The 27,450-nt window shown below is 45.8% G+C and overlaps 1 protein-coding gene across 1 annotated transcript in view; it reads right to left on the bottom strand.

Moving 5' to 3' along the window:
- DDAH1 (dimethylarginine dimethylaminohydrolase 1) overlaps positions 1–17,217 on the bottom strand; it is a 64,008-nt gene extending 46,791 nt beyond the window's left edge. The window contains exon 1 of the mRNA XM_050901134.1: positions 16,912–17,217. Within this exon, the coding sequence (XP_050757091.1) occupies positions 16,912–17,217 (306 nt within the window). The remainder of the gene's footprint in view (positions 1–16,911) is intronic.
- Between the last annotated feature and the right edge of the window lie 10,233 nt (positions 17,218–27,450).

Below are 27,450 nucleotides of genomic sequence, written 5' to 3'. Positions count from 1 at the left end.
TCTAGGCATCACTGCTGGGTCAATACAATTCCCACTGACAGATCATCTTGGGAAAAAGCCTTGCTGGAAATTCAGGATTTAGGCCACATACAGACAGACTCAGACAAATCCCCTCTCCTCATGCCAGGTCTCACCTCGTAGGAGAGCCTGAACGCATGCCCATGCCGCTGGCATGAAGTAAGGACTGCGCTGGATGCTGTGGAGGGTCCTGGCTCCTTTCAAGAGGGGTGACCCTTAGATGTTATTCTAGTGGTTCACTGGAAACGCAGCTTTCTACAGCCTGTGCTGATACAAGCAGCAGTCATAGCTTAAGATACTTTCAAACACACCTCTCCTATCTCCTGCATGCGATGGCACACTCCTCTGCCTCATGCTTAGCTTTCTTACAGCAGCAAAAGCAGGGGAAGTGGGGGCAAGAATACCTTTTGTGAAAAACAAAAACCCCACTCCTCGCATATAGGCAGCTCAAGTTTTAAGGATGAGTTTAGAAACAGAAGCCCAAACTTCTCAGTACAAGTGCCTATAGCTGGGTTGGGCTCCTAAATCATGCATAGGCTCAGGAGGAAAGAGCCTGCCTTTCAGAGACGCTGAGCCTGTACTTCCCATTCAGGGCTTTGGCCAGGGGTCAGAGGACACATACCACAGTGTGAGCAGTTATTCAGGCATGTTAAAATACTTTAAAAAGATTCTGCTGCTGATCTCATCTACAGGACTTATCACCTGCGCTGGTGTCTGTGCAGGGCTGGGGTTAATGCCTTGCACCAGACAGGGTACACGTGACAAGGAAAGCTGGCGTCGACGGCAGCCACCTCCCCATACTCAGCTCCTCTGGAGTACCTTCCCAAAAAGCCAAATGAGTGCATCTATTTTCTACTAGGTATAAGGGGGTAAACCTACAGAAAACCTCATTACTAGAGCAGTTAACATATACGGGAGGCACGTCAGATGCTTTATGCATCAACAATGAAGAAAGAGCTTTCCCATTCCTGGAGGAGCATGCAGAAAGCAAGGCACAAAGATTAAGTGTTCTTTAAAGACCCATGCTCCACATGGATTTAGCTTGTTCTTAAAACTCATTGCAGGATATATTTAATATTGCTACACACTGTATTTAATATTAGTATGCATGCAAGTTCTATTGTGCTATTAACCACACACTTTCACGGGCGCCACACTACTGTCCAAAATCTCCTAGTCAATATTTAAGGCTAAGAAACACTTTAAAGCTAAAGCCATATCATCTTGACAAATGTTACATTACGTCAGACTTTCCACTACTGAAAAACATGATCATGAGATCAGCTTAGAGAGACGGTAAGCAAGCAGACACAGGGCCGGAAAGAATTTAAGTGCTTTAAACTAAGAAGACTGATTACAGGCTCTGCGTTAAGCACTGGCACCTCACAGGATTGAGCCCCAGCTACTCACATACTTGCATCGCAGGCACAAGTCTTAAAAGAAAAAGTCCCTCTCCTTGAATCCTAATATAACATACAGAATGCACAGTAACTGCCTGCCTTCATCCTTTCACCCCTTCCTAGACTGAAACCATCAGCTAGATCTACATCCAGCTCCCCCACACTCCTCCCTGCTCCAGATCCCACCAGCTTCAGGCAGGCAGCCAATGCTTGCACTTCTCCAATGGACACCTCTAGGCTGTTTCCCATACTGGATGCCTCCTGCTAGTACTAAGGCTGCAGTTCATTCCATGTGTTTAAATATTTAACATGACTGTCAATATGTATTTTGTAAGGCCAATAAAATTAAAATGGGTTTTCAGTACTTTTCATACCACTCCCAAGAAGTCCAGTTTGTTACCAGCATAGCACTACATGGCAGATGTAAGTATGCAGTGAATCTGCTTTCAGGAATGCAAAACAGGTCACTATTTTTAGACGTGGTCTCAGGATTTATATAAATCTGAATAAGACCTTACACACTGTTTTATTAGCAGCCCTTTGTTTACATTCCATCCTGGAGAAATACAAACCCATTTCTTAAAAAGTTCTGGGAATACTGCTGCGCGTTGGAGGGCTGGCAGACCTTTAGAAGCACCCGTTAGGCTTCCGGTTGAGTGCACCAATCTTGTAAAGAGGGTAAGGAAACTAAGCAAAGTGGAAACTAGGTTAAAATTGGAGAAGCCTGGTGCAGAATTACAAGCAGTGCCTTTAGTTCTTAAGATGAAGCGCGGACAGAGCACATTTCAACCGCACAAAAGCTTTTGGCGGTTTCTGGTGGCTGCTGACATCTGTGCCAAGGTTCCCCTAAGGATGGAGAAATGAGAAAGATAAAGCCATGCTCAGGAAATATCAAAGCTAGGACATGAAACAGCAAGCCCTGGGAGGGACAGGACACGCTCGCAGCTAGCGGAGGGGACAGTCACAGGAGTATTTTCCCACTGGCACCACAAACCCAGCTGCCTTTGTCAGAGCCTGGACAGCAGTTGCCCTTCTTTGTATTAGTTTCACCTTCCCTGACATTTAGTTTTGCTACTCTCCAGTCATCCTGCATGGCCATGGCCAGGACACAGTGCCACAACAATCCAGGCTGCAGGGGAGCCACGGCTCCAGCTACTAGGTCAGGCAAACCCATCAGGAATGTTACTGCAACCAAGCGACTGGCACCAAAGCAAACAGAGATGCAGCACAAGAGCCCTTCTTCCCCACCCGGCAGGCTGTAACACCTACAGGTCCCAGGCTCTCAGAGCCCGTTTCATCAGGGCATCAGTGATGCCATGGGTCCACACCAGGCTTCCACGCAAAGGGCTGATGGCTTGGAGGACTTTTGGAAACACGGCCACAGAAGAGCGCTTACCATCCAACCCTGGCCATGCCAGTTCTAGTCCTGCTCCTGTAAAAGCTCTCCAGTCAGTCCTCTGTGATGCACGGCTGGTTTGATGCTCTTCTGTCAGAAATGGCTTTCAGGCTGCTCATGGCATTATCTCAGATAAGATGGATACCACTCCTGGCAGCCTGCCATTCGTCAAACCCACCTAGAAATGTCTCCTGCATCTGCCATTTGCAGGCATAAAGAGACCAGCAGCTCTGCTTTGCAAATTTTTAGTGATTCAATTAGCTGTGAAGCAGGGGCACAAGGGCAGAGAAGAGCAGTGCCTTTTCCAAAAGGTTCCTTGTGCTCTGAAAATGAACAACTACTTCCTATCACCGATGTTCGTATTTTCAGGCTCACTTGATCTAGATCAGGCTATTGAGGAAAAGCCTGTCCATCACCTCCACAGCACAAACTGGCAGGTTATCAGCTGCTATCAACTGCCCCACAACAACATAGATCCCAGGGTGCATGGGAGACCATCCTCCTCATGGCACCTTTCAGCAAAGGCTCTTCTAGGACACTGTCTTCCATAATGTTAAGCCTGGCTCTCAATTTATCAAACCTCTGTATGTCAAGTATTCATTGCTAGGCCTTTCTAAGAATCATTTTGCAAAGCTTGGATGGCAATGTTTTCACAGCTGATGTGGAAAAGCTAGAAACAACATTTATTTCCCAATGAGAAATCTCTGCTTTACAAAGTGTACACTGTTTCTTAGGGTTAATCTGACATGCTAAGGGGGGAAAAAATCCTTTTATACTGTTGACTTAAAATATCTGACTGTCTTAATGGTGGAATCATTCCATTTTCTACTATCTGTGCTAGGATGGATATATTGAGGCAGGGAAGAAAAAAAATAAATCAACATCTGACCTCAGAGCACCCATTTCTGGTACTAGTGATGGTCTATCTTATGCCATCAGACACCCTGATTAAGCCTGAACACAGGCTCCCCTTGCCTGGTGGGACAGAAACACCGGCAAGATCTCTGCAGGGTTAAAGCAGGGCAGCTGCCTCCCAAACAGCAGTCCTTGGATGACTCGTGACCTTCAATATCACAGCAACTCATTATGAGTCTGCTAAACAGCTATCAGTATTACAGCTTATTCACAATATGTGAACAGCTTAAGTGGGTCACAGAGACCTGTATATCCAAGTAGCCCGACTCCAACAGTGGTCGGTACTGGCAGCTTAAGGAAAGAATAACCAAAAGAGGACAAGTATAGAGTGCTGCTGTCTCCAGTGTATTTTCCCCAGCTTATTGTAAGAGGCAGTGTACATATCTCCAAGGCCAGATATTGCATCTGGATCAAAGTGTTAAACAGCTATTGATGGATATCTCTTTCATTAGTTGACGCCCAGCTGTACTTCTGGCCCCCGCAACATCCTGGCAATGAATCTGACAGTTCAGTTGTGCACTGCAGGACAAAGTACTTCCTTCTGCTTGAATTTGCTGCCTGGGTATTTCTCTGGATGTCATTAAGTTTCATACTATCATGCCTAGTTCATTTTCTCTGTACCATTTGAGATATTGTAGAGCTCTCCTATTTCTCCCCTCCCCAAAATCACTTTGAGCTGAAGGCATTCATCTAATTAGCATCACTTCCTACAGAAGCAGTCCTACACTACAGCAAGGTCTTCTCATCCACCCCTACCTTTTCTGCTTACACTGCATTTCCAGGACGGGTAACCAGAACCTCACACAGCATTTTGGCTCCAGAGGAATAATCAATTTAAGCCCAGTCAAAAAAAATGGCCTTTCAGCAATACTGGAGGTATACAGCATGTAAAAGTTTTGGAAATGCTCATCTAAAAGGGACTGTCCTAACCCTGAGCCCTGCAGTCCATTCAAGCTGGTTGTTTTACTGTGTGACAATAAGGTCACATCCCAGAACAGGAGGAGGATTAACAGAAACATTTGCTTTAAGGGTCATAAAAATAAGAGATTGCTGTATGGCCCTACTGAAGCTCCATTTCTTATGGATTGGAGTTTCACAGTTGGACTTGCCAGCATCAGTGAAGACGTGGCATCCACCATGATGCTTAAAGTGCTGACAAAGGCTCTCACCTACATAGACTGCCAGGTCACGCCCCCTCCTTTTCTTCATACTGGCTTTGACAGCACGTCTCCTCTACCTCAACTTCTGCCCTGAGTACTTTTCCTGCATTGGTGGGGTTTTACCTTTCAGACAGTTTCCTTCCTTAAAACCAGTTCAGAGCAGTCAAAAGGATCAAGAATTACTGGACAAGGATCAGTAAGGCCAACAGCAGAGTAGTATCTGTCTGATTTCTTCCAGAAACTACGCTAAGACCAGTTGCTCTTTGCACACATTTCGAGCTGCTGTTGCCAGGAGAAATGTGGAAGAGGGTTTACCACAACCCTGTGCCGCCTCCTCCTCCTCTAAACACCCTCTACTCCAGGAAAGCACCACATTTGGAAGTTTCTGAATACACACGGCTACAGGAGTCACCCCATAGCACCTTGCAAAAAGCATGCAAACTTGTACAGGACTTCAGTGTTTGCTGGAAAACTACAGGTATCCAATTCATATCATCCTCCATCAGTATCTATTGTTTCTATCAGTTTCTATTTGCCTCTCAACAGCACTGCCCACTTCAGCTCTTGCTACCACACTTCGCTAGCACAGGCACTAGCATTCCCATCAGAGGCTTGTAACAGATACTGAGCCATGAACTAGTGCATTGAACTTCAGTGAATACCTAGTGAATAGCAATAGCCACACCACCTCTCCTCTGTACAGTGTGGGAAGAACAGGAGATACTTGAGATTCATCACTTTTACTGTTTTAAGCAGTGATGACAGGCACATTCAGCTATCTGGGTAGGTGAAACTCTCCAAAGCACTTGTACTGTTTGCAAAATTAACTCCTGTAGGACTGGTAAATGTGTCTCACCTTTACAGAGAGGCATGGTCTGGAGTTTACTGCTAAACATTTGAAGTATTTTTAAAAAAAACGTAGTTTGCTATTTCCAGACAGCAGGCCAAAAACTAGCTCCATCTCTCAAACACTTGCCTTTCCAGCTTGGGTTTGCATGGAGATGACCATCTCCATGGCTGCTGGTCTGTGACTCAAAGGACATCGACCATACTGAAGTGCAGAGACATGCACAAGCAGGATTCTTGTCCTGTAAGATCACCCTTTCTATGAGGTATGGGATTCAGCTTCCCTGACAGCTCTTACATTAAGCCTCAGAAAAAGAAAAGAGAAATCCAAAATCAACCACAACACTGCCAATAGCGTCCAATTATGTGGCAATCTTGTTTCACTCTGCTTCAGTGGCCAGCTGGGACTGAGCTGAGACAGACAATTTCATCTTGCCAGAGAACTTCGGCTGGCATCCAGAGACAGATGTGGATAGCCAGTTCCTTTACTATTAACATACATAAACCTTCCAGAAACAAAACATCACAATTATTTTTTAAAGATAGTACCAAATACTGAATCTCTACTGAAGTGAAAGTGAGTTCTGCAAGTCTTGAACAAGCTATTTTTTAAATACTTGTTTGGTTTTGCTGTTGACTCAAAATGACAGAAAAATGGCACATTACAGTGTGGTCAGTTGACTTGTATGTTATCAGTGGCCTTGGATGAATGCAAAACCTGACTCAGGTACATCTCAGCCATAAAACATTTCATATATTTTTTCCTGAAAGAAAAATTCCTAATACTGCTACAAAAGAGGCAGCAAGAAAAGATATTGTCACCTGATGCTGTGGGTGCATCATTTATCTTCACGCTAGAACTGTGACTGCACAGACCTTATACCAAGAGTGAAGCTCTCTTACACCATAAACTTGATTGATTAGACATATGCTTCTGTAAAAAAAACATTTTTTTAAAAAGCAATTAATGATCAGCAATTACTGACAGTAATTTCTTTCTTGGTAGGAACACATTCTCTGCAGCCACCAACCTCTGCAAGCCTGCCATAAGCAATGACTTCTACACAGAAGTCTGTATGTACTGGGATAACTTACGGGCAATGAAGACTCTGCTTTGTCTAGGTGACTTGTGTTTCAGGTCAGACATTTAATAATCAGGTCTACATTTTTGATCCAGGAGACTTTTGACAAAGACAAGAAATTCTCTGAAAACTGAACAACACAGAAGCATAGACACTGTTTGCATGGGCTAATCCGAGCTATTAAGCTCACAAAATACTCACAATGAGTGGAGTATTGCAAGTTAAAGCTTGCTATATGGTCACTTCCCACAGCATCCTCGGTGGAATCATGTCATGTCTGCAGCAGAGGCTGAGTACCAGTTCCAGAGTCACTCCAGAGAAACCGGCAAGGGAAGAACAACCAGTAATATTGGTAGAAATTAAAATCTGTATGTGTTTATTTTAATAAAAAAGTCAGCGTTTAGACCAGTCATGCTTGCTGAAGAGTTGCATGCCCTGGTCACCTCACCAAGAGGCACAATTGGAGGCAGTGAGTTTAACGACACAACTGGCCTTGTTGGTCAAACGTGGTTTTGGGAGAAATAGTAACAAATGATAGGTTCTTGCCTCTGCCACATTTACGTTTCTGCATGAGAAGTATGTTTTACAGTGAACCAGCCTGTCCACCGCCAGAGCTGAGACTCATGTTCTTGAATTAGCGTCAAGGGAATCACACTGGTTTATATGCAGCATTAGGACTTCTGTATAAAATACTCAGGACCCTAGAACTGGAGGAAGCTTGGCAAGATGCAGCACTGGGGCAACAAGTGAGCACAATGAACTTGGCACCAGAATGTGGAAAGTACTGTTCTTATAAAGCCAACTGCCAGAATGGTCTGCAAAGAAACACAAACATGTAAAAGATAATGGGAATAAAAGATTAAGGAATATCTGTTCTACTGGGTTGTATACATAGCTAGACAAATAACATTGTGTGAAAACATGAGACATGTCTCTTCCTAGAAAGTGGAGTAAAGGACCTTGAAACGAGCATTGTATATCTTGTCTCAAGACAGAGTCCTTTATGACAAAAGCTCCATATCAGCTGAAAGACCTCACACCACACTGCTCAGAGGAAATGCTAGATTGCTATATAAACCCATAATGCATTAGTTACTGAAGAGTTTAGTGGAAAGGGAAATTAATTGAGTTTTGAGAACTGTAATGAAGTAACAGACAGGCACCTCCACACACTATTACCAGCAAACAGCTGCACTTACCCTCAACCACAGCCCAGCCCTGCAGAGGTGCTGTCAGAGGTGTGCCCTGCCAGTGGAGATGCCATCCCAGCTCCCATTCTTCCCATGGGAAGTACGGTACAGCCCTGCAGGGCTACAGCCCATGCTCCGCACAGGAGCATGGTGGGCAGGGCATATCAGGATCCTGGCTCAGGGGACCAGTACACAGGGGCTATGGGAAGCCAACCTGGAGACATGGAAGGCAAGAGAGGGGCCCAGGTGGAGAGACATGGGACTGGAGGTGAGTTTGCAAGCAGAAGCATGTGGGAGGCAGAAGAGGGAAAAAAGATACATGCTGCTTCTGTGCACATGTGTGTCCTGGCACAGCGCTGGCAGCAGGTGCTGCTTGTGCCATTGGTACAGCATGGGAAACCTTAGCTGGGGACTTCACTCTCCATACCAGAACATCTCAGAGGACAACAGACAGAAGCACAGCACGCAGGAGTTCTTCTGTGTCACACACTCTGCTCCGCCACTCTCCAGAGATGCTGTCAGATCCCACGATAAGCAAGACAGTACTGCAGTCTGCATACCAACCCTCTCTTTTGCAGAGAGTGCAGGGTGTTGCAGGCTTGTAGGGAGCACAGGATTAAAAAAAACAAAACCATCAGGCAACCTACACTGGGTATTTTACAAACTCTGAATCTCAGAACCAAAATTCCAGCAGTAACTGTGGTAAACTAGTTTTTACAATGCTTTTAAGCGAGGCAGTCACCAAAGAAAGAGATTTAGGTTCAATTTGAAAGTCTGGGCAGAAATCTCTTCAGGAAGGAGCAGGGTAGCTCCAAGCCATATGTATAAGTCAGAGCAGCAGAAAAGGCTCTTTTCACTTTTTTGAGGAAATGCTTACAGTTATTTGGAACCTTTAACCACTTACCATTTGCACTGAACTGTAAGCTCACCAAGGGCTATTTATCACAGCTAAAGAAACACTGATTAACAAGGTACAAAAGCCAACATCAGGCTTGCACAATAATAATCAGTGTCCACAGGAGATTAAAAAAACAGGCATTTAATTTGGGTTATGCCTTTTTTTAATCTTCTGGTCAGCAGCTTGGATATTCCTGAGAAACTGGGCATCGCAATTTAATAACAAGGTCTACATATTGCCTCTGCTAGAAAAGCATGAAATCCAAGTTGCTCCTAGACTGTCCTTACAGATTGTTTTACAGTTCTATAGATAGAAACCAATTACAATGAATACAGTCCACTTATATTGATCTGACTAGAAGCTACTTCCTAACATTTTCATTAGATCTGTGATCACAGAAGCAAAATTGAAAATGAAAAAACACAGTTCTTGGCATAGCCAATTCACCCAAAGTGTCAGCCCTATTAATGTAGGGTCAGAGCTACATCAGCAATGAACTTTAAGACCAAAGAATCACCTACCCAAACCATGAGGCAGCACTCAAACTGCAAAGCAGATGGAAGGAGCAGAGCCACAGAAACAAATCAAACTGCTTTTGAAATAGTCTGCTTTAGGAGGCTAAAACATCCCTTCTCATGTCTACTGATACTACCGTTACATAGGCTCTTGATACAGGTCTACCTGCTACTGTCCAAAGGATTTTTTTTAAACTTCTCAATACTGTTTAAGAGCAAACTTAAACAGTACTTAAGAAGATTTGCTCCTCTACTGGGGGCTTTTCAGTCAATTTATATGCTAATACCAAAACACTGAAAATGAAAGCTAATGAAATATATTAAAGAAAACATTTATGCAGATTCTGAAAAGAGTTACTTCATTGCTTTCTGTACCCTGTGATGGGCATCACCCATTTGCTCCTGGAGAAAGCCTCCAAGCAACACACACTTCATGGAAGATAATTACATTTGGTTCTGCCAACTATAGGCTCTGCAAAAGACAACCAAAAGCCATGTTAAAACTCAGGTATCTTACCTGAAGCCTGACTGGTACTTCTCAACTTGTTTTCGGTATAACTGAAAACACACTGACAATATCTTGCACACTTTCACTCTAATTTTGAGGTCAGATTGAGAAGATGGTGAAAAGGATAGGCTAAAGGAGCATGTATATGGCTCAGTGTAGAATGGGAAAGGTATTCAAGAAAAAACAATCTGACAAGAGGGTGGAAAGGCACCTAGTGCCATTCCTAATTTTTGTCAACCTTCATGTCAAGCTCTTGCCCATGTTTACTCACCTGCTGTTTTAAGCACTAAGCAATGACACAGTGGTAACCTCTGCTTTCTATCAAGCTTTCTAGGCAGAACACCAAAGCTAGTCTGTAACATCAAGGGTAAAGCACAATAAGGACATGCAAAGGGGTCAGTGCAAATGTACAAGACCTCCACAATTTGACAGTTTAAAGAACTATGCATTATTTAAAGTGGTAATAAAACATTTAATCTCTTGCCTCTGTAGTGATCAGCAAGTGCTAATCCTCCATGGAAATGAGACAGATCTTTGCCAGTTGTGCAGAGAGATGTCCGTTTAAGTGATTAGTCAGCAAATACAGGTTCTTTTGTACTAGCATGTGCTATAAAATAAAAAACTCATAACCTAATTAAGCTCAGGAGCTAGCAGAGCCTGGAATCTGTTTCTCTTGAGCCTAGCTTTTCTATTACTTTGCAGCAAACATTATCCTACAGAACTGCCTAGGTCTACAGAGAGAGTGGAATAAGTGTCTAGCATTTAGCGGTAGCTATATAGTATTACCCGAGTCTATGCAATACATACATAACTTACTAAACTCTTTTTGCCTTCTATTTTCTCAGAAGCCTCCACCAACTGGCCTGAGAATCATTCCTGCAAGCAACAAGCTGCAGCTGGGACTGCAGCCCAGCACAGAGTGCAAGCTCTAGCTTCTGCAGAAGCACTGCTGTGGACAAAGCCCTGCCACACAGCAAGCAAATTTGGGAAGAGGTACCCAGAGATGCTCAAAATGCAATTAGTAGGCTTCTCCAATGCTTGTTGAGAGGATGGGATTTGACAAACATACTCTTTTGCCGCTCATCCCCTGTCCTCACTGCTGAAGCACTGTCTATCCTCCTACACCACACAAATGCAGCTCCACAAGTTGTCCCCAGTGGGTCTTGTGGGAGTAGGGAATAACAATATCCTTGGGTGGAAGTTTCCTCTTGACAACCAAGGAAGGAACCACAGTGATCTCTTCTGCAGCAGCTCCTGAAGCTTTCCCAGCACCAGCTATTCTCCCTTCCCTATGCGGCAGCTGAGAAGAGGCCAGGTCACTGTGGGTGCATTTTGCTGAGCTTTTGGGTTTCCATCTGCCTGCATAAGCACAGAAATGGTGGAAATGCTGTTTTGTGCTATCCCAAGCACATTAAGACAACTTAGGCAGTAAGAGCAATGTGCTGATGAGGGCTCTTCTCAGCAACTAACCCTGTTGTGTTCAGAAGGTGATGTGAAGAGTTTATACTAGAGGAATAAACAATTGAGAACATACTGCTGGAACAAAAGGTGCTGGAACTGGCAATCTGATCAGCGATCACAACATTTCCATTGGAGTTACTCAACTTGAACATCGAGCACACTGGTGACTGCACACAGCTAAACAAAACACCAGCTTATCCGCATTAGCAATCACTGCTGGCTTACTTCAAAAGCCTTTACCTTTCTGCCAAATCCAAAATTCCCCAGAAACTATGAATTTTAAAATAAGTTCAGAAGTCGGTAACACAGAAACATAATGCCTTGAAATAAGTCTGACTTTTGCAAACAAACCATTAAATGCATGACTAATTTTTCTACTTTACTAAAAAAATACTGGGTTCTTTCCCAGTAATGACTGAACATGATCAAATTTAATTCAACTCTTTTTTTCTCCCTACAATAACTTGGAGCAAGAACAGACATAACCCCAGATTTTATTTTGTTTTGTTCCAGACAGACAACCAGTAAAGAATCCAATGGTGCTGGAGGGGTAAGCAATAGTGTCTATAAAGCCTGAAAGCTCAATCAATGCTATTACAAACTACTGCAGAAATTTGCCTGCTGCATACAGTGTTACAGTAATTGATGACAAGCGTTCTTAATAAGGAGTCTAGTCAGTGAAAGAACATGCTGCATCAGTTCTTAAGTATTGCATTATGGGCTTTCAGGAGCACGTAACAGGGGAGATGGAGACAGTGCTGCTCAGTTCATGCATCTGGCAGTTTATCAGGAGGCACAACACACCTGAAAGAGCACTGCTCCAGCTGTGTATTCAACCAGGCTGTTGTCTTTGGGACACACCTTGGCAGCCCCCTGTGCCCTTCAACTTTCACTGGTCTGATCAGGCTTCAGAGCCTGACCAACAGCATGCCTCTTGGCAGGTTTCCTGGACACAAGCCCTCCTTCTGTTAATTCTTTAGAGAAAGGGTACCCTACAATCCTGTTTCCCTCATCCCTTCCTTCCTCCACTGCTCCTGCCTGCTCTGTACAGAAGTCTGTTAAACAGTTAGAGATCAACAAGATAAGCCTGGCTGAGTCCTGAGCCTCCCTGTAAGGTAGGTCAGGAGTACATGCTCAGGAGTTGGGCTTTACATTAACTGGGTTAAGCCAAGCGTACGCCATCTGTACTGCTAAAATATTCATGGGTTTGTGCTTACGTTGCATAAAAAGAATAAGAGATTGCACCTTGAGAAACTGGTGCTGTACGTAGACTGCATCCACCCTCTTTCCCTCTCTGTCACCCAGTCAACTGTACAAGTGACAAGGCACTACAACAGCCTTGGATCACTCTCATACCAGGCTGACCAAGCCAGCTGAGGTATGAGTACAGTCTTCAAGGCAGTATGAAGAAACAGTTTCACAGGGCCTCATCCTTCTGATTTTCTAGCAGTAGATCCATCAGACCAGGAGCAATCCAGATTTAATGACTGCCTGCTGTCTCGACAGTGAAGATGTCATGACAGTTCAACTGACAAATGCCTGACTCCATGTATCCTAACATACAACTGGTTTCATGCTCACAGAATAATTCAGGTTGGAAGTGACCTCAGGAGGTTTCTAGGTCAACCTCCCACTCAAGGGAAGGCCAGCTATCAGAACAGACCAGGTTGCTCAGGGCTTTATCCAGCTGGGTCTTGAAAACCTCCAAGGATGACGACTGCACAGCTCCTCCGGGCCCTTGTTCCACTGCTTGGGCTGTCCCCACTGAAAAACCTTCTCCTTATACCCCATTAAAACCTCATGCTTCAATTTGTGTCTGTTGTCTCTCACCCTCCTGCCACACAACTGAACAGCCTGGCTCCATGTTCTTGATAAGACACGGTCTGCAAGTACCAACTAGAGAGGGTAATCACTTCCCTCAGTCTACTGCTTCTGCCCTTGTTAATACAGCCCAGGATCCTATTGGCCTTCTTTACCACACAGACACACTGCTAGCTCATGGCCAGCGTGCTGCCCACCAGACCACCCTAAGGGTTTTTCTGCAGAGCTGTCTTCTACCCACTCCGTCAGTCCCACCAAGGGATCCTTCCTTCCCTGTGGTAGGACTTTGCATTTGTCCCTGTTCAACTCCATAAGATCCCGATGGGTCAGCCCCTTCCTTCAGCCTGGTGAGGTCCCTCTGAACAGCATCCCAGACCTCATGGGTCTTGCCTCCCACCCTTGCCCCCCTTGCCCCAGTCTGGGGCCATTCACAGCTCGATACAGATACCCCCATCTCCTCCAGGTCACCGATAAAGACATTTAACAGGGCAGATGGTAGGACAGACCCTGCAGCAACTTCACTTGCCACCAGCCTCCAGGAACTATCTCAGAGGGGAATTCAGAGACTGAATATAAACCTCAGAAAAGACCTTGGGAGGGTGCCAACAGCCACCCACCAGGATGAACAGGAGGGTCAGGAGCAGGCGCTGGGCTCCCTCAGCTCAGGATGGCCACAGGCCTCAGTGCCTGTACTGCCTGAGCACCTGCAGCTGGTACCTCTAGAACCAGGGCTGGAGGCAGCAAGAGCAGAGAAGTTCTTGCTGCAATAGGAACCACCCTCTCGGAAGCTACAAGAAACACTGCTGCTTCTTGGGGGGGCTCTTTATGAAAGTGAGGTTATCATAGATGTTTGCCAAGATGTCCAAGGCACATGTCAAGCCCTCCACCATGGCACACAGAACTCTGGGCGAAGTAGTCATGTACACATTTCTGCTTTCTAAAGCCTTGACCATCTTACTGTTTTCAAGATGCCATCCTCGTCACTAACTACTCAAACAAAGCAGACTCACTAGCTAAACACAACTGAGTCACCATGCCAGGGAGGGGAGGCTGTCCCAGGGGATGCCTCAGAGGGGAGAGGGACCAGGAGCAGCCAGGCATCATCCTGCAGAAATGAGCATCTTCTCCCCCTCTTCACAAAGCACAGCTGTAATGATGTTCCCAGGAGGAAGAATTGTTGTAAATAATTAAGAGTTACATGTTCAGACAAGCACTACACTGCAGTGTCATGCATTGTTATAGTTTTAAGAGGATGTTTGTTCAATTATTTTTTCTTTTTTACTTCACAGAAAACTCATGGGAGGGATTGCTCCATCATTCAAGAAAACTAATAAGGTTCAAATTATGCTTCAAATCTTTTTCACTCCTCTTGATTCATGACTCTGCCTGGACAAGTCACCCATGGAAAGAAGTAAATCTGTTCTGCTGTTTCTAGTAAAAATTTACCATGTTCAGGCTTTACTTCCAATCACTTCTGAACTACTATTTCATGCAAAATAGGGAGTGCTGATCAATAAGAAACCTGTTCTCAGGGCCAGCAGGCATGGGTCAAGCAAAAAAAGCCAGAACATAAACAGAATAAGATTTTGTATTATTCTCAAACTGACAATAAACTGTGTAATTCAATGATAAATTGTTACCATATGCATCCCCTGCAGCACAATATTTTGTGGATGCTGGGAAATAACATCTAATCATAGTTTAAAACAATCTAACATATTTAGGATTACAGAAGTAAATGTGACAGCTTGTGGTTTTTTGTTAAAAGAAAAAAGCTTTGCTTTACCTGACTGGTACTTATAACAGGCAGGATACAACTAATTTGGTGCTTAATTTGCTGTTTTTAACCCCAGGAGAGGGCTAATGCTGTCAGGTACTCACACCCAACACTGTTTTGCTCAAGGGTCCAGCAAACACATACACACACCCCCCCCCCCCCCCCCATTACTAACTCTCCTCTATTACTCCCACAACCTTGGGTTATGTGTCTTTGTCCACTACCTTTGCTGAGCCAGAACAACTAGAGACACTGAAGGGAGGAGGAGGAGTAACCTGCTTCTTTGTAGAGAGTAAGAAGTACCCCACATCCTTCGCTTCCTCATTTCATGCTTTTTAATTTCCTTATGGCACCTCAAATGGTACAGCAAATAGTTACAGTCACTCTCACATTCAGCTCTGCTGACATATCTTGTCTCTTGTAATTCAGTGTGCATTGGCACAATTTGAGACATCAAAATGGAAAAAAACCCATGTTGAGCGAAAGCTGATTCCCCCCCACACACTTGTGAATTTGCACAATTTCCCCTTTAGGAGAGATACCTCAGTTAGTTATTGAATTTGCACTTCATGCAAATTCAGTAACTGAGATATTTCTCTCAAAGGGGAAATTATGCAAATGGCAACGGGAGTCACATAGCTACATACCAGTGAGTCATGGGAAGGACCAGTGAAAACTCACTTGGACTCTGGCTGAGAAACAGCTGCTTCTGAGAGCAGCATGTGGCAAACACACTTTACTCTGATGCTGCCACCTTTAAGAGCATTCAGATGTGCTTCAAAGAGTAAATACACATGGGTATGCACAAGGAAGTGCACGTGTACAAGATGTGTGCAGTATCTCAGACTGTTACACTGTTGGACAAAATTCAAGTAAACTTTGTAATTGCTAAAAGAAGGGCACTATATAAGAAATAGCAAGTGGAGACACTTATCCATTGCAATCAGTGGCCAAGAGCAGCTACTGGTATACTACAGCTAGTGGCCCAGCCCTGTCCCACAGACACAACAGTATGTGCTTGTGGATCAGAAGATGACCAGTAGTTTTGCAGCTTCAAACAGGGTAAGGTTTGTTTAATTTGCTACTCACAACTCACTGAGAAGGAGATAACCGGGTGGCACTTCAATGCATGCACTGCCTGATGAGCTAGTTTATGAATGGGCTAAGCATGTTAAAGAAAGTCCTAAGAATATCTAAAGTAATGCTCCTGTGGCTGTGCATCCTTCACACCTCTCTCCAACGAGACGGCCTGCATGCCCTGTACATACACACACCTCTAGCCCACCAGGCCTGCAGTGGGTGCACAGGGAAGGCATCATCAGGTTCAAGAGCATTCAGGCTAACACCGAGTACACCAAAACAAACACCACCTCTTGCGCACAGGCCAGCGGGTACAATTACCCTAAGTATCAGTAATGCGCTACCTGGAACAAAGCTCAAGTTGAGCATGTTATGAAAACGGGGTTTGGACCGAGCAGTGCCGCACCACGGACACAAACCTGCACAACCGACTGGCGATCCATCCCGCAGGACCGAGCTGGGCAAGTTTGCACGGAGCGGGAGCCCGCAAACCCCAGAAGAGATGAGTCATAGTTCACACCGTCCACTTGTTTTCAGGAGCAGGAGAACACCGCTCTCCGATAAACCCCCAGCGCAGCCGGGCTCCGCGGCACCGGCCGCTGCCAGCCGGGGCGGCAGCGGGAGGCCGGGCAAGAGCCGCTGCCCGGGGCCCGCCGCGCCGGTCCCACCGAGGAGGGCTGCTGCTCCGTGAGCGATCCCTGCTGCCGCCGCTGCACCGCCGCCCCCCACACCACTCCCGCCGGGGCTCCGGGGCGGGCCCGGGGACACGCCCGACGGCGCGGCCGCCCCGAACCCACCTGCGCGGCGCGGGCACCGCTCCCCCCAGCCCCGGCCCCTACCGTACCTCCTTCCTGCGGCTGGGCGCGCCCGGGCGGGTGAGGAGCGCCGTCTCCTCGCAGACCACGGCCGCGTCCTCCACGAAGACGCAGTCGGGGAGGCTCTCGTCGGCCGGCAGCTCCAGCACCTGCAGCCCCAGCTTGCCCCGCAGCACGCCCACGTACAGCTGGTGCTCCCGCTCCGCGCGGGCGAAGTCCACCTCAGGGCCCGCCGCGCTGCGCAGCGCCTGCCGGCACAGCGACTCGGGCAGCGCCCGCACCACGGCGTGCGTGCAGCGCCCGAAGGCGGCGGGGCCGCCGCCCAGCCCGGCCATGCTGCACGGCGGGGACGGCGCGGCGCGGAGAAGGGAGGGAGGGAGGGACGGGCGGGCGATCGCCGCCGCCGGCCCTGGCAGCTGATAAAGCGCCGCCCGCGGCCCGGCCGCGCCCCATTGGCTCCCCACCAGGCACATTTCCATGGGGCCGCCGCCAAGCGCGCTCCCATTGGCTGGCGGCGGCGGCCGGGCCGCGCCATTGGCCGCCCCCGGCCGGGCGCCGCTTACCTGTGCGGCGGGCGGGAGCGGCGGCGCCACCCGCTCGGTCCTGAGGGGCCGGGCCGAGCCCCGGGGCTGGGGCCGTCCCCTCAGGGGCAGCGCGGCCCGGCCCGGCCGGGGAGAGGTGGTGGGGCCTCGACTCTCCGTGGGGCGGCCCCGGCGCCTGCCTCAGAGCCTGCCGCTGGGCAGGGCGTTGGGGCTACCCATGCCTGCCGTGGGGCTCCGGTACCACAACGTGGCTTGAGGGGCAGCGTGGTTTCACATAGTAATTTCACTTGGTTACGTATAAACACATAGCTACGCTGAGAGAATTCAAGCACACCTGCATCTCCTTGCATTTCTACGCTCATTCAAGCTGGGCACGGGCAGGGGGGAAGGCTGCTTACCCCTCCTGCTCAAGGACGTATCGGGCTGGCTGCCTGCATGCCCTTTGTGGCCGTCTGCTGCTTCCCCGGCAGCAGAGCAAGAGGCCGGGCGGTTTATCTGTGCGGCCAAAGGAAGAATATCCCACGACGAAGGCAGTTCCAAATACAAATCCAAAGGAAATAAGCCCAGCCACTTCCTAATGCCTCATCATGGCTTTCCACAGGGCCACCCACCAGCAGAGCGTGTCCACCTTCTTCCACTCCTTTACTCTGTCAAAGTTCCCACCTCTGCAGGGTAGAAGGGACACCAGCGTTTTGCTCCACCTCCGCCTCAGGGACTGAAACAATGAGCATTTTCCACCCCTTCCCCTAAAAGAAACCCTTACTTCCCCCCGTTTCATTTTCCCCAAGTTTTATCCTGACTTGAGGTTATCCCGGACAAGGGCCAGCCCTTTCTGGCGCACACCTCTGGCTTGCAGGCAGGAGGCGAAGGAGGCTTTGGGCCAGAACTCGCGCCATGGGCAACAACCACAGCACCAGCCCCGGGTTGCGCTGCTCCTGCTGCCGCCCTCCCAGGTACCTCCGAGGTCTCTCCTCACTGGAGCAGACAGGAAGAGAGGAGGAACACGAATTTTCCTTCCAGCTCTTCTTTTTCTGGCCAGGCTCTTCCAAGTGTCCCTCTGGTCACAGAGGGGACCTCACCAGCACACAGCTCCCTGTTCCCCCTTCAGTGCTCAGACAAAACCCGGGCAGCTGCCTTGGCCATGCTGTCACGAACATCGGCACATGTTCAGCATTTGGGAATACGGTTAATGAATGGCATGAAGGAAATACCAAAGTGTGTTTCCAAAATGGAAGCTGACTAGATTTTCATCTGCATTTTCCACACGTTCTCCAAATATCCTGTAAAGGCTGCTTTACTTAACGTGCATAGGCGCAGTTATTTGAATAACTGTCATTCACTGAATAATGTGCAAATATTATTCTCCTTAAACAAATGGACAGGTAATTGAGTTGCTATCATGTAGGACATTTCAAATTCATAGAAACCACTACAAATGGTATTATACCATCTCTGGTATAATGTGTGATCCTTCCACAGCCATTAAAGCCTTTTTTTACTTATTACAGATTTGGGATATGGCCATTGGCATGCTTTGGTTTGTTTTTTGTTAGCGTGACTTTTAGCCAGAAGAAAAAGTGCTACTATCCTTCTGTAATTTAAAAAAATTGCCAGGGTTCCTATCATCTGAAAAGGTATTGAAAATAGTTATTCTTGCGGCCAACGGATCGGAAAGTTCTAGTCAATACAGATTTTTTTGACATCCATAAATACCTTATAAATTTATAAACGATGACAATTTTTAGATCTCACTGAGATTACAGGAATATGAGATATGAGGTGATGCCACACAGTCATCTTGTACGCACATGATAGGCTAGGACAGTGAGCTTTGCCCTGGAGGCATTGTCACCGGCCCAGGCTGACCTCAGGTGGCCACGGCTGCTCCCTGGGAGCTGGCCAGGTATCACTTCTGATGGCTTCTCAATGCATTTCCACATTATGGGAGACAAGGCTGCAGGAAGGAGGATCTCTTTATGAGATGCAGTGATATGGGACAGTGGTATGCGAGGAATACAATGTGTTTTGGAAATACAAAATGTTAGCTATTTAGACAAGGTTACAGAAGTAATGACTACAGTAAAAAAAAAAGTCATCTGTATTTCCATAACTGTATAAAAAGGTGCAGTTTAAATAGAAGTGAAGATCTGTTTGCTGATTGTGATTGTTCTATTATTTATGTTGAACAGAAAGGCATGATTAACAATCTAGGAACAGATGCACCCAGAGCAAAACTGTGCATATTTATAATAAGATTAACAAAATATCAGTTTACTCACAAATTAACATTACATAATAGAATGTGTTCACACAGTCTTGCAGGAGTGATGTTAAAATTCATCATATGCAGTAATACAAAATGGGTCAGCTACAGTCATCAACATCGTATTTATTGTCTACCTTGCTCTATATCCAGTATTTTCCTGTAATTTTGTCCTGCTAGAGAGACTAGTGTAAAAGAGCAAAGCTGCCCCCCAGCAAAGAAAAAAGCTGTGTCACACTACGGAATTCATGCAGAACGATGAAAACTATGCTTGTAACAGAAGATGGACTGCAGACCGCTTAAGCAATATTACAGAAAGCTGTATTTAGAAAGGAGAAAATGCTTCATACAGAAAAGGATGCAAATCCAGGTGTTTTGTGACTGACACTACACAGAGTCATCTGCTGGCAGTGACAGTGAGAAGAAAATTGCCTTGCAAAATGTACTTGAGGATGCATATGTGAATAGCACATTCACTTTCAGGAGAAAGGAATAGATATTGAAACAGGAGATATGGTTTAAAAGTTATGACAGAGAAGTCATCAATACACAGAGTGAAATTTCATCCATTTGACAAAATCACTAGCAGCATATCGATAAGATTTTTTTTTTTTTTCCCCCACAGCTGTGACTTGAGAACAGTCTGCAGCTATGTAAAAAGCTGCCACAAAGATGAAGGGAATAATTTCCACAAGGTAGAAGGCAAGCAACGGACTTAAATTATTGCAAAGAAAATGTGGTGGGTTGACCCTGGCTGGACGCCAGGTGCCCACCAAAGCCGCTCTATCACTCCCCTCCTGAGCTGGACAGGGGAGAGAAAATATAATGAAAGGCTCATTGGTCGAGATAGGGACAGGGAGAGAGCACTCAGCAATTACCATCATGGGCAAAACAGACTCGACCGGGGGGGGGAGGGAGGAAATTAATTTATTACCAGTCAAATCAGAGTAGGATAATGAGAAATAAAACCAAATCTTAAAAACACCTTCCCCCCACCCCTCCCTTCTTCCCAGGCTTAACTTTACTCCTGATTTTCTCTACCTCCTCCCCCCGAGCAGTGCAGGGGGACGGGGAATGGGGGTTTGGGTCAGTTCATCACACGTCGTTTCTGCCGCTCCTTCCTCCTCAGGGGGAGGACTCCTCACACTCTTCCCCGGCTCCAGCGTGGGGTCCCTCCCACGGGAAACAGTCCTCCATGAACTTCTCCAACGTGAGTCCTTCCCATGGGCTACAGTTCTTCACGAACTGCTCCAGTGTGGGTCCCTTCCACGGGGTGCAGTCCTTCAGGAACAGACTGCTCCAGCATGGGTCCCCCGCGGGGTCACAAGCCCTGCCAGCAAACCTGCTCCAGCGTGGGCTCCTCTCTCCACGAGTTCACAGGTCCTGCCAGGAGCCTGCTCCAGCACGGGCTTCCCACAGGGTCACAGCCTCCTTTGGGCATCCACCTGCTCCAGCGTGGGGTCCTCCAGGGGCTGCAGGTGGATATCTGCTCCACCGTGGACCTCCATGGGCTGCAGGGGGACAGCCTGCCTCACCATGGGCTTCATCGCAGGCTGCAGGGGAATCTCTGCTCTGGCGCCTGGAGCACCTCCTCCCCCTCCTTCTTCACTGACCCTGGTGTCTGCAGAGTTGTTGCTCTCACATATTCTCACTCCTCTCTCCGGCTGCAATTGCTGCTGCGCAGTAACTTTTTCCCCTTCTTAAATATGTTATCCCAGAGGCGCTGCCATCGTCGCTGATGGGCTTGGGCTTGGCCAGTGGCGCGTCCATCCTGGAGCCGGCTGGCATTGGCTCTATCGGACACAGGGGAAGTTTCTAGCAGCTTCTCACAGAAGCCACCCCTGTAGCCCCCCTGCTACCAAAACCTTGCCACACAAACCCAATACAGAAAAGTACAGAAAACTTTCCAACAATAAGAAGCAGAGAAAAAGATTGCCTGGGAAGAATGTGCAGCCTCTATACCAGGTGTTTTTAAGAAGAAGTTAAAGAAATATCTGCCAGGAGCAGAAAGCCAGAGCTGGAGAAGAAGGATGGATGAGGAGAGGTCCCTTCCAGTCCTATGATTCTATTATCATTTTTACACTGAAAATTACTGTTTTAGTGAAAACAGCTATGTAATGATGAGTCTAACGTCCTCAGCGGCAAATGTGCAACCTTTATGTGCACCACTAGGTGACTGAAGGTCACGGCTGGTCGCTGCTGTTGAACAGTTTGTGTGAGCATGACAAAGGAGAATTTGGATCACCGCCGAATACAAATGCATACCACACGGGCTGATTGCTCGGGCGTGCTAGACGGCTGCAAAGTTTGAACACACTTCCCATCGCTTGCAGATGCTGGAACACCACCGCTGGCTCTAAAGCCTTAATGGACATCTCTCACACCATTAATGAAATGCCACTCGAAACTCAAGACAGTGAAAAGCCAGGACAAGACGGCAACTGAGCCATTCAGTCACCAGCACATCCCACTATGGCGATGGGAATCTGCACCAGAAAGATGGGGAGACACTGAATTTCACTTTTTAAAAGGAATACAGGTTTAAGAGATTTCTTCAGCTTAATAGAAAACCATGCAACTAGTGCACAGCCAAATGCCATTATTAATAGAAGCAAACACTGCTCTGCAGGAAAAGCTCCCATTATGATCAATGGGTCATTCTCTTAGTAAAGGTACAGGATCAGGTCTTACTCACAGCCATAGAAGAGAAAAACGTTACTTTAATCATGCTTTAGATACACGAAAAACAACTCAAAGGGGTTTTGACCCAGACAGTTGACAGTTTTCAATTTCTGCTCTAGTACTGTAATACAAAAAACCACAGTGATTCAGTGAAGCAGTATTTCTACTAAATAGTTAAGTGTCTGGTCTCCTCATTTAGAGGAGCTAAAGACATCAGGCAACAAGTCACTTCACCCCACTGCATGGACAAGCTCCCGAGTGTTTTTGCATTTTCCAAATGCTGAACAGATTTAGCTCACCATCTATCCTTTATGTAACAGATCACTCCTGGAAGAGGAGACCAAGCTTTTCTGGATGGCATAAATCAACAGTGCATCTGCCAGCCTGTAGAGAAATCCTTTTGGGGAGCAGCATTTTCCCTTGCCTGAGTTGAACCCGAGCTATCTCACAGAGTCTTACCAGGGTCAGATTAATTCTATATATAGCTGGTTCAGGGGAAAGACAATATTTGTTTTGTCTGCTATGGGATAATGAACTGGGCGTTTTCTCAGCTGGCATTTCGCATCCTCCGGAGAAGGAGGAATTCCCATGAGCTGACAGCTACACAGTTGTTGGGAGACAAAGCTGTCAAAGGGTGACCCTTTAAAAGGCAGCTTTGGCAGCGTTGTTGCCGTGACACCTGGACAACACGCAGAGGCACAGGGCGTTCCTCACATTTATAGTCTTCCCATGTGTTTTGTTACAATAGGTTGCACTAGTACAACCAGGATCAACTTTTGGATTCACTTGGCTGAGCAAACAGATCAGTCGGGAGAGAGCTGCAGGACCCTGACTATGTACCTCCTGTGCTCCTGTCTCCTCGCCTTCACCATGCCTTACGTCCACTTTGCCCTTCTTTCTCTGCAGGGGAAAAGTCACTTGTTGAATTTTAAGAAAAGCATTGGTTACATACCACAGGTTCAGATGACCACGACTAAAAATAAGATTAGTACTCTGTGGAACTTTATGCTGAATTACAATAGTTGACATCTCTCTTCCAGAAAAGAATAGAAAGACACCATTTGTTTCCCTGATGGACATACTTCCCAGAAATATGCCAGAAATACTGCGCCAGCCAGGAGAGACAGAGGAGACAGGGCTAGGATAAGTGCTTTGTAAATTGTTCTTGTGGTGGCTGCCCTGGGAAAATTAGACAATAAGACTTTTCCTGCTATCAGACAGCATTTTTAATAAAGTATGCTATTTTATCAGCTTGGCAAGAACGCATCAGCTCCAGCAGTAGAAGGGGGGGTGGCTCATGCCATTCACACTTAGGCAGCTATTGTTCAATGGGTCTCATGAATCCAAAACCAGCAGCTGTGAGGTGCTGCAGGTGTCCCTGTGGGCAGCACAAAAAGGCTGCCTGAGGGAAGAGTGCAACAAAGTCTTTGGTAAATCATGGCTGCTAAACTGGGCTGCACTGATACAAGAGGAATAATGCACTAGCTGGTTTTTTTCTCCCCTTCAAGTCTTCCATCAAAACTATACCTATATTCTCTAAAAAAGCAAAAGCTTAAAAATGCTCATTGATGCAGGTTAATATTTTCTAAAGGACCCAAGTCCTTTGCAATGTAACTTGAGTTGCTCTTTAATGTTTATCCTAAGTCTCCATTTCCCTTTTCTATGGAGCCAGCTGACCAGCTGGCAGCACCCTGCAGGTGTGGCAGGCTGTCCTTCCCTTTCATTGCCTGAAAAGCCCTTGCAAGCTCAGCAGTAAGATGCAATGACATTTGGCTGTAGCATTTCTTGCTTTTCTTAGTTTGCATTTCCCATTCCTTCCAGGAGCCAGCTGTCTGAGAATGAATTCCCAGCCTTTCTTATCACTTAGGCATCTTTTGCCTTGATTTGTACATGCTTGGTGCATTTAAGGTGTTGACTTGGTCAATAACTTGCAAATGCAACTATGAAACTGTATATTTACATGACACTTGTTAAAGTGGAATTAGCTTTTGTATCCACAAGAAAGAGAATATGGGGGGAGAGAAATATATATACACACATCTATATATGTATGCACACGAGTCAACCACTTTGTGGTTTCCCTTGTGTGCTTGCAAAGGGCAAGCAGTTCTTTTGCCAGCTTCCTGGGCACTAAGATTAGTGCTAGAGACAAACAGACAGATTAATACATCACAAATCAAGTTAAGAAAGTGAAAGATTTTCAATAGGCTTTTTTACAGAGTTTATTAATATGCTGTCCTAAGTGTCAGAGTTAAGAAGCTATAAAACATGAAAAGATACACAGATTAGCTTCAGTATTAATGTAGCCAGGCTGGTGGCAATAACTCTCTATAATTCATCACAGGATAGACGTGAAATGATCTTTTCTTCTTCAAAGGGAAACATTCAACAGCTGTTTGCCCCTCCACAGGGGAACAACAGGTAGGTGCTTCCACAGGTAGCAGGTAGTACACAGGGAGTGACACCAGTTGGAAGGCTTGAGGAGGCAGCGGGTGATGAGTTCATTCCGTTTGAACTTGTGCTGTCCCTTATCACTTAACCAAGAGGTTTCTGGATGCCTCTAACTCACCAGCTGAAAAAGAATGGAGAAATGGAGCAGTTAAAAGTGCAGTTCAGAAAGGGACAGAACTCCTACTCCCCCCAATTTCCAGGACAAGTAGTGCCACCACACATGACAGGGACCAGAGGCGGCGCAGAGGGCACTGCCTTCAGCAGATAAACCAGCAGGAGATGAGGCACCCTTGATACCACCTGACGTTTGATTCTGAGGGAATGCTGAGCTGAAGCATCTATGGGACTTCAAGGTCTGTTTTCCGAACGTCAATAAAGAAGATCAGAGCCTATCTCCGTGTATTCGGTGCTAGGATCATGTACCCTTGTAGTGCAAAATCTTTTCCTGATGTCCAATTAGAACCTCTCAAGGTGCAACTTCTGCCTGATTTATCCTCTGCATCTATTGAGAAGAATTTGTCTCCATTGTGTTTGCAACTGCCTTTCAAGTACCCATAGGTTGCTATTAGTTCCTTCTTAGCCTTCTCTTTTCCAAACCAAACAAGCCTAGCTCCCTAAATCTCTCCTTCTATACCACGTGCTTCAGACCCCTAATTACCTTGGTAGTCCTCTGCGGGGCAATCTCCAGTTTCTCAATCTCTCTCTTGACCAGGGAGCACTAGACTGGACACAGTGTTCCACATAACGGCCTCACCAGTATCAAGTAGAAAGGGATAGTAATTTCTCTCAGTTTACTGGCCATGATCCTCCTAGTGCAGCCCAATATACTATTTGCATATTTGGAGACTGTGAACCTGGAGGCCACAGTAACCCTCAGATCCTTTTCAGCAGGACTCCTGGTCGGCTGGTTCCTATTTTGTACAGATCCACCCATTTGCAAATCTCTGCAGTTCTCCTTGTTGACCTTCCTGAAGTTGCTGTTAGCCCAGTGCTCAGGTTTCACAGGGTTCATCTGAATTCTCCCACAGATTGGCACAACTCAAAAATGAAGATTTTCCACCTCAGCATATTCCAAACACAAAGAGCAAAAAGGTAGATCAAACTGAATTACTGCTGTTAAAAACAACAGCAACTTCCTGTACATAATACAAACCCTCCTATCCTTTCACTTGATTAGCAGGGATTCTACCAAAAATCAGCCCCTCCCATTTAGTTCTATGGAAATCACACACCTGTATTCAGCTCCAGGGAACTATGCCTAGTTACACCAGTAAAAGATCTCATTCACCTTTTCTTGTGTTGTCTTGAAACTGATGGTTACAACTGTTTTTTTTCCCCGAAATCCTGGGGACTTGTGATGACCTGTACATTACTATTTGATATGTGCTGCAGATATTCTGCAGCGATGCTCACGCTTCTGTCTGACCTGTTGATATTTCAAAATCTCTATCCTTCTACATTTGATAGCAACTTAATATTTCGTGGAAATCTAACCGCTTTAATTTTAAGCAGACATACAAACACTGCCAGCCACATTATTGGAAAGGAATGCACGTTGTCTTAATAAACTGCTAGGAGAAGTCAGTTCACATAGTGAATATGCTTGCCAATAGCTTTGCTGACCACATAAATTCAGTTCGGTTTGAAACGTGTTTCTGAAATCAAGTGAAGGGGACTAGTTATGCCTTTCACAATATAACTGCAAAGACAAAATCAGCACTGAAAGCAGATAGCTCTCATATTGATTTCTCTGAAAGCAGTAACAGAAAATTATATTTCATGCATTTTGGCAGTTCTACTCCTTACTGCTATAAATACATATAGACTAGTGCCTCAAAATGCTCATATTCTTATTTTATTCAGGATCAGAGAAGAAATACCATATAGTAATGAGCACAGTAAGTGGAGATGGAAGAAATTCTATTGTGCATCTAGATAAAATATAATTATTTAATTATTATGGTAGCAGTTTTACAGGATAGATAGATCTAAAGTATAATTATCTGCTCACTTTAACAGATGTGTTAATGGCAGGAATGGAACTGTATACTTATTTATTCCTTTCAGTTACAAGTAATTTAAAACCATTTTTTTAATAGCAGAGGGAAAAGCATTCTTTTATTTAGTTTTCACAAGAGAAAGACATATTTTTGAAGATAATTAATGGTTTCAGGCACTTCCACATATGGGTACTCTTCTTTCAAGACCTGAAAGTCAAAGGCTTGGGGAAGTACCTTGGAAAAAGCAACATCTGAAGTATCCTAAGTAGGGCACACCACACCATGAGTCATTTCTCAAAATCTCTCCAGAAACAGTGAAGATGACAAGACAGTGTCATGTGGGAAGTATTTTGTTACAAACAGTAGAACTGCTCTGCGTATAAAATGAGACTATAATCCAACACCGAATAACAAAGGGGATATATCAATAACTGTTGTATTTTAACAGCTGTCTGAGGTACCAGATGACTTTTGCTGTGTATATTGTCATCTCCTGATTAGAAAGAGAGATATATATACGTACACACAAAGTAGCACAGCAGTGACATCATGATTTAAAAATACTCTAATAGCATAAGATGGAATTCAAGATCTAACCAACCAACAGAAAATGCATCATTTTCCTATTTT

This window comes from Gymnogyps californianus, chromosome 8, assembly GCF_018139145.2.
Source record: "Gymnogyps californianus isolate 813 chromosome 8, ASM1813914v2, whole genome shotgun sequence".
Lineage (NCBI taxonomy): Eukaryota > Metazoa > Chordata > Aves > Accipitriformes > Cathartidae > Gymnogyps > Gymnogyps californianus.
Note: the sequence above shows the minus strand (reverse complement) of the source record. Positions and strands in the feature narration are given on the sequence as shown.